Source organism: Heloderma suspectum, chromosome 2, assembly GCF_057233095.1.
Source record: "Heloderma suspectum isolate Gila_16-S chromosome 2, 16-S_ref, whole genome shotgun sequence".
In the NCBI taxonomy this organism is placed as follows: domain Eukaryota; kingdom Metazoa; phylum Chordata; class Lepidosauria; order Squamata; family Helodermatidae; genus Heloderma; species Heloderma suspectum.
This window is the reverse complement of record NC_139459.1, coordinates 133,550,583-133,569,924: the sequence shown is the minus strand read 5'-3', so window position 1 is coordinate 133,569,924 and position 19,342 is coordinate 133,550,583. Positions and strand designations below refer to the sequence as shown.

General features: G+C 42.8%; 1 protein-coding gene across 1 annotated transcript in view; it reads left to right on the top strand.

The window, feature by feature from the left end:
* DNAH6 (dynein axonemal heavy chain 6) overlaps positions 1-19,342 on the top strand; it is a 246,436-nt gene that overhangs the window by 208,172 nt on the left and 18,922 nt on the right. Inside the window, exons 70-71 of the mRNA XM_084834830.1 lie at positions 3,405-3,526; positions 5,497-5,626. Coding sequence (XP_084690956.1) covers positions 3,405-3,526; positions 5,497-5,626 — 252 coding nt within the window. The remainder of the gene's footprint in view (positions 1-3,404; positions 3,527-5,496; positions 5,627-19,342) is intronic.

Below are 19,342 nucleotides of genomic sequence, written 5' to 3'. Positions count from 1 at the left end.
CAGTAAACAATCAGGTATGCATGTTAGGGTATCATATTTGTATTCACCTTCCACTGCTCATGCTCCATATAGCCATATATAGGGAAGGCGCAGGTGTCCGATTCAGTCTGGGAATCCAGCGGAACTGCCCCTGCCTGCCCTCCTGAGCCCCGCTCACCAAGTCCCTGCTCACCCCCTGCCTGCACTCGCCAAATGGCCTGCACTCATCCCATTGGCCTCACAGAGCTTCATGGTCACCATTTCTTCAGAAATAAAATGGTGATCGCAAAAATGTACATATTTGCACATGTGCGAAAATGCGCATTTTACAAATGCACAAATTTGTGTATGTGTGAAAATGCACATTTTTGCAAACGCAAATATGTGCATTCACAAAAATGTGCATTTTGCGCATATGAAAACGCGCATTTTTGCAGTCGCCATTTTATTTTTTTTAAAATGGCAACTGCGGAGTTCAATGAGGCCGCTGGGGTGAGTGCAGGCTGCTCACTGAGGGTGGGAGGGGCTCGAGAGCAGTCCAGGGACCGATGAGTGGGGGCAAGGGCTGGGCAGGAGTCTGGAGAACCCGGATGGGGGTGAGTTTGCACATCCCTAGCCATATACTCATTCATCCAATCTTCACAATTTTTCCACCTCAGAGTTTAAAAATGTATGTCAAATTATGCAGCAGTAGTGCCGTGTTTGCTTCTGACCCTTTCAAATGCCAGCAAGCAACCACAATTAATGATGGAAGAACCAGCGATTTTCAAGCTCATTTGTTGTCTTCACCGAAAGGCAAAATACAAAGAATACCAGCATATTTTAGCTTAAAGCAGCAGCAGTGGGAACATTCCTGTTCAAGTCTTAAGATCAGAAGTGCAGGGGAGGCTCTTTTCCAAGACCCTTCTTTTAGAGTGGGGTGCAGGGCCCGGGGGCCAAATCCAGGCTTCTTGGTCTCTCAATCTGGCCCTCCAGGGTTCCCCATAAGTCCACGCCCCTTTCCCTGGCCCCACCCCCTTTCCTCCAACCACTGATCATTTGGTGGTTTCCTGACTTTTTCTGCAGTTTTTTCCCCCGTTGTAAAAAAGTAGAAATGTCTCTCCTAAGGCATAGTTACTGGCAGTGAGAGCTTGAAGCTAAACATAAAACATGCAGTTGAAAAACTCCCCAGATTAGCCCTGTGGTGTAAGTATCAACAGGGGGGAAATGGCTTCTGGCTCCCCTTCTTTCCCTCACTGCCCAAGGAGGGGAGAGAATTCATCTCCTGTCTCTATCAGCTTCCCAGTTTTCCACAGGCTCCTTACCAAGGCCCTTCTCTGAAGTGCCCAGCAATACAGCTCCCTCCCTAGACTTCTTAGGCAGAGGTCTTTTGCCCTCTCCAGGGCCAGTGCTCAATCCCTCTCCATTTGCTGTCCCAGCTAGCCTCCGCTCTTTCTCACTGGGCTGTACTCCTCCTGGGCCAAATAAGGCCCAGTGCTGTGCTTGCCAGTCTGCAAGCCCATCTGGCCAAACTCAGAAGTGACAGGCCCAGATGATGTCATTTTGTGCTGCTGATGGCCATAGTGTGGTTGCCTGGTGTCTTCAGCAGCAGCAGCAAGGGTGAGCAGTTTGCCATGGAGCCCCAGATGGATCGGTGCCATACCCACCCACAATATGAAAAAATATGGCCCAGCCAAAGTTGCAGCGCTTGTTTTCTTGGTGCACTGTTGGTTCTTTGCTTATCACTCCCACCTCCATAGTCCAGTGACAGTGGTAGGAAACCTGCTGGCAACTTTCTCAGCTGAATTAGCACAATCTCCAAGTTTTTGTAATATCCTTCTGCCTGCCTGAAAAAATGGAAACTCATTACACTACCCAGCCAGTCTTTCTTCATGTTCACTAATGTTTGGTTTAACTAAGTACAATATGGCTAAGTAGGTAGGGAATCAGAGGAAGGCAAAAAGAGCCTTAGATGGGGACAGATGCACTTGCAAATTCTCTTAAAGGTATTGGTGCAACCGTTTGTCCTTTTGAACCAGGTACTACCAGCCTTTTACTTTCAGGCATGTTCCTTTCAGATTAGAGTCCTTGTACCAGTTTTATTATATTTGAGAGAAGGGGGTAAGACTGCTGGGAAGGTAATGTGATATCATTTTCTAGAATAGCCATTCCATAATAGTGTCAGGCAGAAATTATTTCTGACCAGCAGTTGTAATCTCAGCTGCACAAATGTTTCCTTCTCCTTGCCAACCTGGTAGTTGTGTAGTCAACATACTGAAATTAAGTGTCAATTTTGTCCCAGTGATATCTGCTGGCAAACAGCTAAAAACTCAAAGAAAAAGCCTAATAAGGATCTATCTTCAAACTGCTTACTGAATAATAGGATTTTTTTGCTAGTACTTCAGTAGGGCTTCACTTTGGGCAGTTCTGAAAGAAAAGGGGGATTGAGAATTGAAGCCATATATACACTTCCATCATCAGATGGTGTTCAAGTGACCTCAACAAATGAGGGGTGGCAAGTGGCAACAGGGGAGAGGGCCTTCTTGGTGATGGTGCCCCACCTGTGGAATGCTCTCCTCCAAGGATGCTCCCTGGGAGTCCACACTGTTATCTTTTTGGTGCCAGATGAAGACCTTTTTATTTTTCCACAGCTTTTAAACAACTTCTAGAATCTGAATTGTATGTTGCTTTTATTTGCAATTTTAATTATTTTTAAAGTTTTTTAAATTTTTAAAAAAATATTGATTTGCAATATAACAAAAACAAAAAAGCAAAAAACCCAGTGTCACTTCAGATTAACATTAACAAAATTTCAATACCTATCCTAGTTATACACATTAGGTTAAGCAGTGCATATAATTGATTATATATCCAAACAATATTGATGGCTATAGATATATGTTCAAATGTAGACAGAGCAGGCATTTTAATTCTTGGTATTTGTAGTTTCTTGTACTTTATAATGTTGTTCATTGTAATTGTTGCTTTTAGGTCAGTTTGATTCCTTTTATTTCAAATGAGGTTTGTTCTATTTAAGCAGTGTTCCATGCAGATATATCTTCTGCTCTGTTTCCTGAGGCACCCAATAGTCAGTTGTAAGGGGGGCACGGTTCCTACAGAAAACAAAGAGGAAAATTTCATTTGTGTCAAAATGTTCTGTTCTTATGAAATGCTAAGACATATAAATGCTAATGTACTTAGTGACATTTTTAACATTTGAGTTGCTATCACTTCAGACAGTCTTAATCTGACATGTACATAGCACTCTTTATGGGAAAAAATGGTACCTTCAGAATGTTTTTGATAGCTACCATTCTGTTGATATTTATTATTATTTCTGGATCTGTGTAAAATTACTAATCATATAAAGCACATGTACTATGACCTTGCCATTCTTTTTATATTAAGTAAACATTTTCTGCTCTGTTTGTCCTTTAATACAATAGGTACATATTTTGCCCCAGTGGCTGACAGTTTGCAAGATTTTAAAGACTATATTGAGAACCTTCCTTTAATTGATGACCCAGAAATATTTGGAATGCATGAAAATGCCAATTTAGCTTTCCAGGTTTGTGAACATACTTAAATATGTGTTCTGAGCTAATTAAGATGAATATGTTATACTTCATAGTTTAACATTAAAGGGGGAATTTAATGTAATGGTTGTAGTCTGTTGAACAGAAATAACAAGGAGTAATTGCTGAGCAGACTATATGTGGCTGCTGAATATGTATTTATCCCCGCAAGTAGTATTAGGAGAATTTTCAATTGTTTTTAGCTGTTTTCTATTCAACTGCTTTTTAAAAAGTCCTATGATTTATGCTAAAGTTGCCTTTTATTAACATCAATAGTATAATTAGCTGTTTATGGTCTGATAGGCTTAAACATTCTGATTAGACGAAAAACAGCTTTAAAGTTTCACTGACAACCTCTTCATGTCTAATACATGGATATTTGGTCAGCACTATGCAGTTTCCCTGAAGAAAACTGAAGCAATTTTTGAAGTCTTTCAACAACGATTAGTAATATTCAGTTGGAGTTACACAGACACCAAAACTGCATTTGCACTTGGCTGTGTTCCTGGACACACTCCATAGCTGCATTTGGACATCCATCCACGGCTTCATAAACCATGGTTTACAAAGCCATGGATGAGTGCCATGGCCTTGTGCTCCTCACCTCCCCATCCTCCTGCCACGCTCATTTCAGTGAGGAGATCCTGGCTTGTTTTAAATTAGTTTCCCATTACACCTGAACCAGTGAACTCTGGCTTAATGCTGGGTAACAAACTGATATTATGCCAGAGTTCCCTGGTTCAGACATTATGAGAGACTCTGGTTTAGTGCAAACAAGAATCTCCAAACCAAAGCCAATGCAGTGGAAAGAGGGGAGTGGCAAGGGAGAGGGACATGGCCACAACTTCATGAATCATTGCTCTATAGACCTTGCAGATTAACAAATCCAGAAACCTGGGTTTCATTCACACAATGATGACTACCCATCTGTTGGATGTGTAGCATCTGTTGCACTGGCACATTATCAACATCTAAAGTTCACAGTAACCACACAGATCTAATTATTTTGTCATCTGTTGTGGCACAGTTTTTTCTTTGGAGAGAGAAGTCTGTTAGTAATGAATCAAGCACTAACCAATAGAATGCATTGCATATTTTAAATATCAAAATAAATTTTATCTTGTGTGTGAAGTTTGTCTCAATTTTTTTTTATTTCAGAAGCCAATATCAAAAGCTATATGCCTTTCAAATTAGAAGGAATGGATTTTAAAATATTAAGTGATTATATTTTCCCTATGTGTATATGAAACATTATAAACCAGACTAATGAAGAAATAAGCTTAAGGCTCAATACCATAAAATGTGGAAGGCTGTGTACCTCCCACAAAAACACCAAACCCCACCCACATAAAATGCAGTCTTTAATAAACTATGGCCCTTGAGGACTAGACAAAGGATGTTATATGTTCTGCTAGCAAGATAATTATTTAATATCATTAAAAGTTTACTCTGTTATACTCTGTTATCATAGCTACGTCTCATAATACATTTGAAAATGTTTAGTGGACTGAGTTAGAAATATATAGGAGCAATTGCCTGTTTCTTGAAATAAAACACTAAAACTTTAACTTTCTAGAGATTGATGGAGAAGTTGACTATTTTTATTTAGTTTAAATGTCTATATTGAATCAAGAATGAAATTGGGAGTAATGATTCAAGAATGTGCTATGCATGCACTTTTTACAAGTGATTTCAAACACTGAAAGGAGCAAAATGTAATGCTTTTTTACTATATGATGATTTTCATATAGAACAGTCTGTAACTGTTTGTCAGCATAAAGAACAGTTTGTTCAAAATAAAGTGAGCATGTTTTCGTGGTAGAAGAGGAATTAAATTTGTAGACAGATTCATAGACAGAAATGTTTGTGATTGAAATGTAATACTTTATTTTGAATATATTAAAAATTAAATATGTTCCATAGTAAGTTGAAAGCATATTCTTTTCTCATCTCTTTATTATAGCGTAAGGAGACTAATACCCTAATTACTACAATACTTGATGTGCAGCCACGAACAACAGCCCAAGGATCAGGAAAAAGCAATGATGAGATTGTTGAAGAGCTTGCTACCTCAATACTGGCTAAAATTCCTGGTATGGAAGGCACTGCTACCTTTTCTTAATATCACTGCTGATATATAGCTAGTTTACCTTGCTTCCCATATTTTGGAAATATTCCGTTGTTGGAATCTATATAAAAATACGTTAGTGTAATACTTATTACTAGAGATCTTCCAGACCAATTTTGCTCCTTTCTTCTTTTTTTAACTGAAGCTTGAGCAGTTCAGCTGTGCAGAGAATTTTGAAACTTTGAAAAAGTTCAAAGCTTGAGTTTTAATAGAAAACCAGTATATTTATTTGCTCCACACCAAACAGTGCCTGATCTGACATCATGTGTTTTCAACCTCTATTATCTGCATCCTCCCACTTTCCTTTTTTCTGTTGTCTGAGCTGCGCCTCCTGTGATGCCCTGCTCGCGGGTGGGGTTTGTGTACTTGTGTGTGTGTGTGCATGTATGAGAGAGAAGAGGGTAGTGGATGGGGCGACACAGCAGGAGTGGGCGGGCTGCAATGCAAGACCAGCACCATATTGGATGGCTCTGGCTCACGGCAGCTGAGAGAAAGGCACTGTTTTTTCTTCTCTCCCACCCCCCACCATCTCACCTTTTGTTTTTCAGGCCCAGGTGAAGGTGAGGGTGGGGTTTCATGGGTGAGGGCTCGGAACACCCTGTTTCCCCCAACAGAGGTGGGGTGGGTCTGTCTACACTTTCGTGTCTGGAAGGGGGTTCTTATTGGAATGAGGTAAGCTGATTGTGTGGGTGAATGAGAGGGAGGGATGTGAGTTGGAAAACCCTGTTTGCTATGGCGGCGGGAGGTTTGCTTTAATGTAGTGGGAAGAGGTTGCATTACTGGGGTGTGCACTGAAGGGAAGGTGATGCGGTATATAATTGGAAAGTTGTGAGAGGAAGGGGGAGGGAAAGAAGGAAATGTCCCCTGAAAGTTGTTCCAGTCGCACCCGAAATGGCCAAACATATTTTCAGCCAATCAATCTCAGACTACTAGCACCTGTGGCAATACAGGCTTTACAGTAGTTATACAATAATCCATTGGGTTTTAGAGGGTAAATTATAGGGCTGTGCACCACTTCGGAGCCGAATCCAAATATCAAAGAGAATCAGGCTGCTTTGGGGGTGCCTCGTTGAGATCTGAAACAGATCAGAACAGCACTGAGGCGATCTGAAGTGAAGCGGGTCACCGCCAAAGCACCTCGGTCCACCTCAGATTTGGAGCTATTCTGAAGCTATCTGAAGCCCAGGAAGCCTGTCTCTAAAATGTATCAACTTACAAAATATCAAGGAGGGGGTGAGGAGGAGGAGGGAGGGGGAAATGGTGAGCCTTGATGAATGGCAGCTCTAGTTGCCAGATTAGGGCTGAAATTAACCCAGCAATCTCCAATCAGTGACAAGGGGGTGGGAGGATATTGTATATACTGGAGATCAGCCTGCTTCATTTCACTGTGTGAAAGAGAGCTGGTTAGAGTTGGTTAGAGAGAGAAAGTTGGCTAGATCTGTGTGGTGTGTGTGTATTGTACTGCAGCCATCATTCTTATTCCTTCCCACCCAGCCCATCTCATGTCAACTATTCCCTTTCTTTATTTTCTAGATTCTTTATATTCAAAACCAAAAAACAAACATTTAAGTACTTTAGTTTCCTTGCCTTGCCTTATTCTTTGGCTCCTCCTGCCCCCACCCTTCTCAATTTAACCATTCTTATTAGTTTTCCCTTCCTTCCTTCCTTCCTTCCTTCCTTCCTTCCTTCCTTCCTTTCTTTCTTTCTAGATCCTTTATTTAAAAAAACAAAACAAAAATATATTAAAAAATAAGTACTTTCCTTTCCTTGTTCTTGGCTCCCCCCCCCACCGCCCTTCTCAATTCCTGTATTCCTTCACTTCCCATTTTGAACTATTGGTTCCCTAAAAAAATAAAAAAATTAAACCCTTTTCTCTTCTGTTAGGATTATAGATAGTGTATTGTATTCCCTCCCCCTTTTCTTGTAGGTAGTTCTGTATTTGCTTTTCTTTTGCTCTTATATCTCTCTGTATGTGTGTACTTGTGTTGTGGACAAGCAAACAGTGCGTGGCGGCAAAGCACTACACACAAGTCCACATTTCAAAATATAGTGGGCAAAGTACTACTCACATTGACATATATTATTTAAATTTAATACTACCCTGTGTGGCAAAGCAAGCCCAACACAAGGCATCCTTGGCGTCTTGGCAGGGGCAGAGGAGCTGGCTCTCCCTCAGTCTGGATTGTGCGTCCTGGTGTAGGGCAGCAAAGTGTGAAGTTGAATATAGTAGTACTAGGGGAGAGGGGTTATATTATTTTTATTTTGCACTTCAAAAACACCTACACCAGAGATTAGGGATAGTAGTAACCCCTCCGTCTAATCACCGCTTTAAGACCTAACTTTTCTGATTATCCCTTTATGACCTTTGGTTTGAGTTTCTGAGAACAGCACATTTTACCTGTGTCTAGCACAAAAACTACTGGGACAAACTATCTGAAGTTTGGCAGGTTCAGTCACCTGCATTGGGGCTGCCAGGTTTCCAGATTTCATGCACTTCTGTGCAACCAGTCAAAAGTTATAGCTCTTTGCTTTGAGAATTCGTGTTGAAAAAAGCACATAGCACAAAACTCTTCTGCTAGCCTGCCTGCCAGCCTGTTTTCTCAGAGCATGTATATTCCATTCAGCCAAAGACAGCCTGAGGTTATCTCCTCCTAATCACTGCTTAAACACCTAACTTCTCTGATTATCCCTTTATGACCTTTGGTTTGAGTTTCTGAGAACAATACATTTTACCTGTGCCTAGCACAAAAACTACTGGGCCAAACTGTCCGAAGTTTGGCAGTTTGAATGACCAACGTTGGGGCTCCCACGTGTCCAGATTTCATGCACTTCTGTGCAACCAGTGAAAAGTTATAGCTCTTTGCTTTGAGAGTTTGTACTAAAAAAATCTAATTTTACTTGTGCCTAGCACAAAACACACTGGGCCAAACTGTCTGAAATTTGGCAGGTGGAATCATGGGGGCTGCCAGGTCCCCAAATGTCATTCATTTATAATGAAAACTGAAAAACATATGGCCAAAGGTGTTGTTAAACACAGGGTCACCTGGGCACAGGCCCCAAGTCTTTTGAGCTGTGCCCCAGGTCTTTTGAGCTGTCCTAATTGCCATTTTTTTACATTTTCCCATTGACTTGCATTGGAAAACAGAAACAGCCATAACTTCTTTAGTTTGTAAGATAAATACATGACATTTGGAGAACTTGTAGCCTCCATGGATATGATTAAACCTGCCCAATGTCAGGCACTTTGGTCCAGTGGCTTCTGTGCTAGTCATAGCTAAAATTGACTATTTTCCAGAAAATCTGTCAAAGCAAACAGCTATAATTTTTTCGTTCTTCTACATAACTGTATGGAATTTGGGGACCTGACAGCCCCCATGGAGCTGACTGAACCTGCCAAATTTCAGGCACTTTGGTCCAGTGGATTTTGTGCTAGTCACAGCTAAAATTTACTATTTTCAAGAAAATCTGTCAAAGCTATTTATTTTTTGGTGCTTCCACATGTGTGCATGTAATTTAGAGACCTGGCAGCCCTTATGGAGCTGACTGAACCTACCAAATTTCAGACAGTTAGGTCCACTAGCTTTTGTGGAAGCCATATGTAAAGTTTCCTTTTCTCAAAGACTAAAACTGCCAAGCCATGCAGGGGATTAGAGCTCCTAATCAGAAGGTGTTTAAGGTGACCATTAGGGGGTCACCATCCCTAATCTCTGGTGTAGGTTTTTGTTTTGTTTTTTGAGGTGCAGAAAACCTCTCTCCCCCTACTTTTCTTTTCTGCTCTTACATGCCCACTGTTATGAGCTTGCTTGCAATGAAATTTTGAAGAGGGGGAAGGAAGGGAAGAAAAAGCTCCATGTGAAATACTGGTATTTCACACTGCATCTGATTTTACTGCCCCAAACTGGAACTTTTGACTTCTGCAGAAGTTTAGTAGCTTCAGTACAGCAAAGGATCCAATCAGCCTCCACAAAATTCTTTCACTCCCTCCACTTTAATTTCTCCGAAATAGCTGTAAGACTCATATTATTCCAAAAGGAGGGCTAGGACTATGTGGCATCATGATCAAGGAACTGCTGAGGCTTTTAAATAAGTTCTACAGTTTTAAAAAAGCTAGAAAAAGCCCTCAGCCACCTCACCTCATAAAGGTAATGCAAGTGCGTGAAAACCTTACAAACCCTCCACAGCCTTCGAAATACCTTTGAAGTACTACCTCTCTGAAAGGAGCCACTTGGCTTAGGGAATACTCTCTACCCACCCCACCCCCCAGCCCTTGTGCATTTCCAATCACCATTCTTCTTTTCTTCTTCCCTCCCCTATCCTGTTCTTTCTTTGTCTTCTTTATTCTACCCAGAGCATATCTTGGGGAATTCTTAAAGAGAATTGTCTTCGGTGGGCAAGAGAAGTGCTGAACTGTATTTGACTTTATACAAACAGACAAGAGGGTTGGTTTTTCTCCTTCTCATTCAAGTATTTGAGAAAAGTGGGTTCACTTGGTTGCAGAGAAACAAATCTGGGGCTGTTTTGTTTGTCAGTTGCCATTATCCAGCAACAGGAAAGGTTGTAGCTGAGTGTTGGAGCACATGCTTGGTATGCAGAAGGTCGCATAATACTGTCGACAATACTGGCTAGATGGACCCAGGGTCTGACTCAGTATAAGGCAGCTTCCTATGTTCCTCTGAACAGAAAGCTTTAATAAAAATAGGAGTTTCGGGTTTGTTTTTTAAGTGGAGGGGTGTCTATGTGTGCCTATTCAGAAGCCCGTTATGTTTAATGAGGCTTACCCTCAGGAAAGCATGCATAGGATTCCAGCACAAGTTACTTTTGCAGGGAGGGTTGCACCCTGATGTTCTGCATGTTTACTCAGAAATAAGTCCTGAGTTGTGAGCATGGTACTGTAGGGTTAATACAGTGCCCGCCGAATTCCGTCTAATGAATTGACTACCCTTTCAGCTCAGTCCTATGCATATTTTCTCGTGTGTGTGTGTGTGTGTGTGTGTTTTATTTTGCATGAATTCTACCTTCAGTGGTGAGGGAAAGGTACTTAGTACATTCTCAGAGTTTCTCCATAACTTAACCCTGGTTTTGAAAACAGACTCATTGGCTGAATCTTGGTGAAGTCTTGGCACAAATGAAGTTATGGGGAGGAAGATACAATGACAGCTTGTGCATAGCAAGGAGGAGGTAGAGGAGAGTTGCACAAAACAAGACATCTGTTTTTATGAAGAGTTGCTGGGGGATGGTAGGATGAGGAGGGATGGTTGCGTGGAGGGGAATAGAATTGGTAAGCGGAGAATGGATATCCTCAGTGGTGAAAGAAAAGCATTCTGCCTATGCTCAGAGACACTCTCTATTTAAGAACATAAGAGCCATGCTGCATCAGACCAAGGTCCATCTAGTCCAGCATTCTGTTCACATAAGAGCCAACCAGACCCCCACGGGAAAACCCACAAGCAGGACATGAGTGCAATAGCACCGTGCCATCTATGTCCCCCTGCTGCTAACATTGGTGAAATGTAAATAAATTCTAGTTATTCTAAATTTGCATGCATGTATATCCTTCAGCAACTTTGCAGGTTTCTTGCCTGGGGGACACCTCTAATGACCTGTGCATTTTCATACAAACTTACCCAAAAACTATTGGGGAAGGGGTGAAGGGAAGGGAAAGCAAATCGCTCTCTCCCCCAAATTGGAGAATTCCCCTTCCACATGAACTTCTGCACCTATCCTTCTGAAACTTTGCTGGTTTCTTACTTATGGAGAATTCTAGACTGTCCATAATTTTCAGAACAATGGTCCACAAGGAACATAAGGAGAGAAGTATGTCCTCTTTTTGGAAACCTCAAAATGTCAAGGCTACCCTTGCACAACCCCCCCCCCCCCGAGGCTATCGTTCTGAAATTTGGCAGACATGATCTTCTCTGATGGGGCAATGAATCCTGAAAATTTTATCCAATTCTTCCAAGTAATAAAAATGTTATTGGCAGTTCCTTGGGCAGGTGTAATCCCCTTCTAGGGGGCTACTGTGCCTGAAATTATCATCCAGTTCTGACCAAGAGAAAGAAGTTACACGGTTTTTTTTCTAATTTCCTGTGGTAGTCAGCAGGAAGCATAAAGATTCATTTTTCAAAACCTTGACTCAGGTTTGGTGCTGAGTTGAAGTGAACCAACTACAAATTGGCCAGAGCAGAAGTGGGATGTTTTTCAAAATGCTGAATCAGGGTGTGAGTTAAAGTGGGGTGGGGGTTCAGTGCACACTTCTTATGTATGTATGTAATCTATACATACATGCAAGCACACCACATGGATACCCTCCCCCATGCACACATACATATATATATATATTAGAGGTGCGCTTAGACTCAGATATATAGAGGTATAGATATAGATGCGAATTTGTGTTATGAGCCTGTGCCCCGGATCTTTTAAGAACCTAGCAACACCCCTGTGTATGGCCATTTTTGTTTTCCAATGCAAGTTAATGGGAAAATGTCAGACCCTAATAATTCAGATAGCCGAATCTCACTTGGGATCCAGATCTGAACAAAAGCGGATTGGGTCTGAATTGGTCTGAAGTGAATCAGAGCCGATTCAGAAGGTCTGAATCAGCATCTGAAACGAAGCGGAGGGTCTGTGCACAGCCCTAGTAAATTATGCCCTAACCTGAGCTGGATTATACCAGGGGAAGCACCATTATTTTCTTGTGGTTCGGGATTTTTTTAAAGAGAAAGAGAAAGGTTGGGTGGGGGGAGAGAGAGAAGAAGACGTGCATAGGAGGTGTGTGGGTGTGTGTGTGAGAAAGAGAGAGAAGCCAACATTCTCATCAGTGGTCGTAGCAGGTTCATTGCCCAAAGGGTGATCCTTGTTTTGCAACTATACACAAGTTGAAGCTGGATCAACTCTCAGTCAGCAGCATTACTAGACACTTAAAAATTAAAAAATTACTAAAAATTACTAGACTAGACACTAGACACTCTGTGGAACTCCCTCCCTAGGGAACTCCGTCATGCCCCCTCTTTAATGAGCTTCCATCGTGCATTAAAAACGTGGTTGTTCAGGCAGGCATTTGGGGTGGGTTAGGGTATTTTAGAAAATGTTTTTATGGTAGAATTTTATTGTTTTAAACTGTTTTATTGTATGTTGTACATCGCCCAGAGTGGCTGGGTGACCAGCCAGATGGGCGATTAATAAATTTAATAATAATAATAATAATAATAATAATAATATTCAGGGCCCAGGCGCATAGGACACTAAGCTGCATAAAATTTGCATATACTAATGTATCTGTATGTACAAATTTACAAATTATTACTAGGATATATTTAAATTTTTCAAAAGGCAAACCCAGCCAATTAATTTCCCGTCCAAATCACACTAATTAAAATGTTCAAACGCAAAGCCAAGCTGTGGTCTGCAACCCCAAACAATGGTTGTCATGATGTCCAAACCAAGACCACTAACAAACCATCATTTGAATGTGGCCACTAAACCAGGATCTTAAACCATTGTTTGAAGGTAGCTTGTAAACCACAGTTTGAGAAAAATGCAGTTTGGTGTAGCATCTGGACCAGCAAACCATAGTTTGGAGTATTGTTCTGGCATTGGAGGTCACTATCTGAGATGGTGTTTGTGACTCATCAGGGTAGGCAGAGGAAGAGAAAAACCAAACAAACCATGGTTCTGCCTTGTCTTGAACATGGTTCTGTCTGGAACATAAATCTTGGTTTGGAGTCTAAACTCCTCATATGGTGTTACATAATGAATTCTAAGACTGTATTCTGGATAATTTAATGGAAGTCATGCTGGATAGAGTTTTCTGCCATACAGTAGCCATTTTTGTCCCCTGCTGCAGCCAATCCATGTGGAGATTGCTTTTGCTGGGCTAGAGTAGTTTCATGGAAATAAATTACATTTTCTTTAGAACTTCAGGCATCAGAGGTAATAAGATTTATAGCAAAGGGGCAGAATCCCAGAATTGTGAGTAGCCCAGTTGGGCCACCGATAGCTTTGGCTGGGGGAACTAGGGATGTTAGAGAATTCCACCACGGATCCCAGGGAGGCCGAATTCCAGTGAATTTGGCCCCCCAGAATCCATGGCGGAACGGAGCAACCCGCCCCACCACCCCGCGAAAGCCCTGCGAAACGTAGCCTACCTGGCTGAGGCGGCAGCTCCAGCAGCGGATGAAGCGGCGGTGGCAGTGACGGCAGCGGCTCCAGCATTCGCGTCCCTGCTTTAGCCGTGATAGGCTACGTAAATATATACGTAGCCTATCACGGGCCAGTGTAGGGATGCAAATGGCGTCCCCTACGCAGGACACCATTTGCGTCCGCAGCAGCCTGGCAGCAGCTGGAGGCCCCGCTGCGGGTTGGCCCAGCCGGCAGCTCCGCAGACTGGCCGCGGAGCGGAGCCGGCCGGGCAGGATTCCGGGTGGGAGGAATGGATCGCCTCCCCCCATCGAGGATTCTGGGGGGAGGAACGGATCGCCTCCCCCCACCTGCGGACCCCAGCGGAGCCAGGTAAGTGGGGTTTCATACACCCCTACTGGGAACACCATTTTGCGTGTTTTTCCCATGGGGCAAAAAGTCAGGTTTGGGGGCATAGCTAACCTCCCCCTTGTCCAATCTGCCCTAAATTGTGCATGTAGATAGCTATGGTAATTTGCTAGCAGATAGCAAGGTTTGGTGCATAACAAAACTTATGATGGGATGTTATTGAAGGTAGCTATTGAAGGACCTAACGGACGGCACTTAGCATTGCCCTTTGAGATACAGGTCTGTGGGGAGTTTTTGAAGTGCACAGGCTATGGTAGAAGTGTGTGTGTGTGTGTGTGTGTGTGTGAGAAAATTCAAGAAAAAAGAGTGAAAAGGCGTGACCACCCGCCTGTCGTGCAAAATATGGATGGAAAGCTGCCAAACCTGCCAGGCTGGGAGAGAATGGGCCAACTAGCGGCGAGGTCAAAGTCCAGCAAGATCGGTCAAGGACTGGGGGAGATATGAGCTTCCCCCCAAAAAAACATTTGTTTTGTCTTGAGGGAAGTCGGTTGGAGGCTTTGGAATGCTCACACTGAGCTGTGGCATGCAGCCAGAGGGTGTGGCGGGAGGGACTTAAAGGAGCCCTCTGGAGCCCCGTGGCAGAGCAGCTTGGTCCAGGTCAATCAATCAAGGCAGGGAGAGGGAATTACAGGCGCTGTGCCCTGTAATTGCTTCACATTTTTTGTTTCCATGGGGTTGAGACTGAATAAATAGGAGTTAGGGAAATGCATTTAAGTCTGTGCTGCCACATTGTGTAACAATGTATTTGGGCTTGGTGTGTGTGTGTGTGGAGGGGAGGGATTTGCAAACTGATAAATTCTGGTGTGTGTGTGTGTGTGTGTGTGTGTGTGTGTGTGTTTGTATATAGTGCTTTGTGTGGGTGGATTCTATCCTTAATAGACATCCTTTTCAATTTATGGTGCTGCAACTTAAGATGACACATCATCATCATCATCATCGTGACAGAATGCTCATTGGTATTATTTGCTTGTGTGTGCCAAGTGCTTTTAAATGATGGGATATATGCAGCAATCCTATGTAGGTCTACTCAGAAGTACATCTCACTGAATGCAGTGGGACTTACTCCCATGTAAGGGGGGGTGTGTGAGTGAGTGAGTGAGTGAGAGAGAGAGAGAGAGAGAGAGAGAGAGAGAAATGCCCCCCCCCCTTTTTTTGTTGCTTTCAGTGTTGGAGTTCTGCTAGAAATTGCTTTATCTGTGCTGTTACTCTGGACACATTTGTGTGGGAGGGGAGAGGTTGATGGGTTGAGCTGTTTGTAAATGTGGACCTGGAATCCATTTTGTTTTGCTGTATAATGTATCTGAGTCACATTGTGAACATGTGGTTTTAAAAATCCTTTCTTTCCTTTTGGTAGTGCACATTAATACATATTCCTGGCTAAATTACTCCTGTTTAATATTTGCTGGGCCACACTTTAAAAAAAAAAACAACCCTGGGATTATGTAACCCAAACTCTCTCACTTACAGTTATCAGCTCTGAATTGCCTGCTACCTCAATGTGTGCATGGGTGTAAAATGGGTTTCCTGGTCTCCCATCTCCCTTTCATTTAAATCTTGGAGAAGTGGGCTTGTCTACAAATGCCTTTTTCTGTGTTGTGACATACTCTGGATAAACTGGGATTTTTTAAAGCCACTTTAAAAAAAAAGCTTGTTCTCTGTTGGTTCTGTGAATCTAGTATGCTGTGATTATGTGACCCAAACTCACTCTCTCTCTCTTGCAGTCCTTGACTTTAATTGCCTGCTGCCTTAGTTTGCCTGTGTGTGAAATGGGTTTCTTCCTCTTCCCGCCCCCCCCCCCCACTTTCAATAAGTGGGCTCTGCCACAAACTGCTTTCACTGTGTTATTATGGAGAAAAATCTGGGAGGGGGGGTTGGTGGGTTGAACTGTGCAGCAAAAGGCTAGCAAAATAGGTGCCTTTGGGTCTACCTCTGGTGACCCCGTTGGCTCCAACTTCAGTGAACCCCCCCTTTCCACCCCACCAGTTAGATTGGCCACCAGCCTCTACTGCAGAGATCAAGGTATGAACCCCCCAAACCACCTCTCCAAGTGCCCCCCAGTCTAGAGCACCCAACCAAACTCCCCCCAGACTCTCTACCCACAGCATGAGCCCCCACCTCCTGACTGCTACCTCTGGCATGAGCCCCCACCCAGGAGACCTAGGCATGAGCTCCTCCCCAAACCAGAGCCCCCAGCCTGGAGCCTGCACCTCCAGACCCTCATCGCAGGCATGAGCCCTTACCATCAAGCACCTGCCCCCAGCATGAACTATGCCTTGGAGGGGAAATCTGTTGTGTTTATGGTAGTCTTCTGCACAAACCTATTGTGGGTGCGGGTGGACTGGTATATCCACATGCTCTAAATATGAAGAAACCACATCCTTCCTAACAAAACCTGTGATATCAGCGGTAAAACCTACAGTGAATCATGTGTTATGGTTGAACTGAACACACTAAAGCTGGGAAATCATTTTTCCAACCACAACACCAGCCCCCTTTCAAATCACAATGCGCCTTGGGCAAAGGGACCAGTGATGAAGGGCAGGAGCCCATTGGGATGCACATTGGGTTTCACCACAGGGTTCTGGGACCTCACCTATATCAGTCAACAGCCTGAGTGCTCAGATCTGTGAGATATTATACATGCCAAGCCAGAGTTGCCCGCTCATGCCGGAGTGAAAACAGCTGAGAGAAAGCCAGCAGTACAGGGATTAAGAGTTTGGCACCCATAGCCTCCACCCCATATCCCTCTTCCCATTTGTTCCATACACACACCCTACTGTGTGCAACTGTCAACAGTGAAGGGGATCACAGCTTGAGTGCTGGTTGACAGAGAGGAAGTTGGGATGTCATACTGGATAGAGAGAGGAAAGCCAGTGCCCAGCACAACAAAAAGTAACAGTTTGGCCCCCATTGGGCTGCAGCAGCATGGCAAGGGCAAACAGACACCCCCACCCCAGCCTCCATCCCATTTCTACCTGCCTATACAAGTGCCAGGAGTGAATTTCAGGCAGCTCCAGCCACTAGCTACAAATAGTATCAGCTCATTGTCATGTTAATAGGCTATCAGTGGCTGAGGATACATTTGAAGTGGCTTGTAATTAGCTGGGGATGCATTTTCAGCTACAGTGTACCAACCAATTGTTGAAGCCTCTTAGCTACTACAATAAGTACTGCCCCTACAATACTATATGCTGTTAGCAGCTTCTGCTGATGGCACAAGACTGGGGATCTGGGAAAAATGGAGAGGGACAAGAGGTATAAGCTATAAGGGCTGTTAACCCCTGCAGTGGTGGTGTAGCCCAATGGGCGCCAAGCTGTTAACCCTTTACTGCTGGACACTGGCTTTCTCCCTGTATCCCAACTTCCTTTCTGCTAGCCAGCACTCAGGCTGATAACCCCTTCACTGCTTCAAGACTATAGGCATCTTGATCTTCAGGTACAGAGAAGGCTACAGAAGCAAACATCCAGAGATTCTTAATCAACATGAAATGGGGGGTAACTTTGACTTGTCATGCATAATATCTCACAGGTCCAAGCACTCAGGCTGTTGACTGATAAGTCCCAGAACCCTGTGGTGCAACCCAGTGTGCATTCCAATGGGCTCCTGCCCTTTGTCACTGATCCCTTTGCCCAAGGCACATTGTGGTTTGAAAGGGGGCTGGCGTTGTGGTTGGAAAATGATTTCCCAGCGTTTGTGTATTCAGTTCAACCATAACACATGATTCACTGTAGGTTTTGCCATTGATTATTATATCAACAGAATTCTATTTGCATAGTTTTCAAATGAAATGAGAGACGTTTACAGGACGTTTGATGAGAATCAAAAGAGTAGCTGAATATACTCACATCCTTTTGGTAACGTCTTGTGGCATTAAATATTTCTTATGCTTGTTTTATATGAATTAAGTTTTAAGATGGTCTTTCACAGAACAAACTCAAAGTAAGCTTATAGAGAAACATAATGTTCTATTAACATTATTCAGCAGAAAACAGAGGAGATTCCTTTAGTGAAGCAAAAGATGTCTTTTGTTGCTTTGCTGTCTCCTCATGTAAATTGGCTAGGTAGAACACAGCAATCTTCTAAGCAATTATGACAGCAAAAATCCATTTAAAATATAAGTATTCTCCGGCACACATTATTATGCAGCTAAACAGAAATAGGTCAAGATGAATTAGTTGCATGCAATTTTTTCCCCTGAACTCTAACCCCAGTGGGCCACTGTGCTATAACTAAAAAGTCTTAGGTACATTTTGTCACTGTGAAGGAGTTTAAATTTATTTCTGTTCGATCTTGTTTTGGTTTAATGTTTGAAGAGATGCATTACTAGATAAATTCTGAGATATCAAATATTTTTGATTTGGATCAGATTAGACTGTCCTGATGTATGTATCTGGAAATCAGTCATTTCCATTTGGGAGAAATAATATGTGGATACTCTGATGAGGGGGTGGTTGTAAGGTTATCTATTTTCATTATTGTGCACAGAACAACAACATCCATTTCAGAGACAAGATATGTCAGTTGATATCAATTCACATCACCTCAGTTTTGCTGTGGGTGTTTTGAAGGTATAGTTTTGAGGCACAGTCTACTACACACTGTATGACAATTGTCCAAGAGAACTTGCTATAACAAAGTTCCACTTCCTTCCTAATTTTCATGTAGGAAATTTTCCTTTTTATATCTCTTGCCTGGCCCTGTACCCTAAGCACACTCAAAACATGTCCATACGATGCTTCTGTAGGTCAGCTGACCTTATGGCTGATTTACATCTCCTTTAGGTCAGCTGTCCACATGGCTAAATCCTACACTGATGCTGCCCAGATTCCAGTCATTTTAGAATGGATTGCACCTTCATTCCATGGTCACTCTTTGAGGCTATGCTGGACTTTGCTTGCCATGGAACGTGTATAGTGTTGGCTGTTCTCTGGAAAATGCACAAGCAAAAATACACACTCTGCAAAAATACATATCCAACAACTCTGCAGATTAATCAGTAGCATTAATTTATTCGACACAGATTTAAAACTCTGGTTTTAATTGGGGCCATAACCCTGAGAAACAGAATACAGTACAGATAGAATTGTTGTGGAACAATGTACAGTCATATTTTGAGGCAAGTCATGTGCTGAA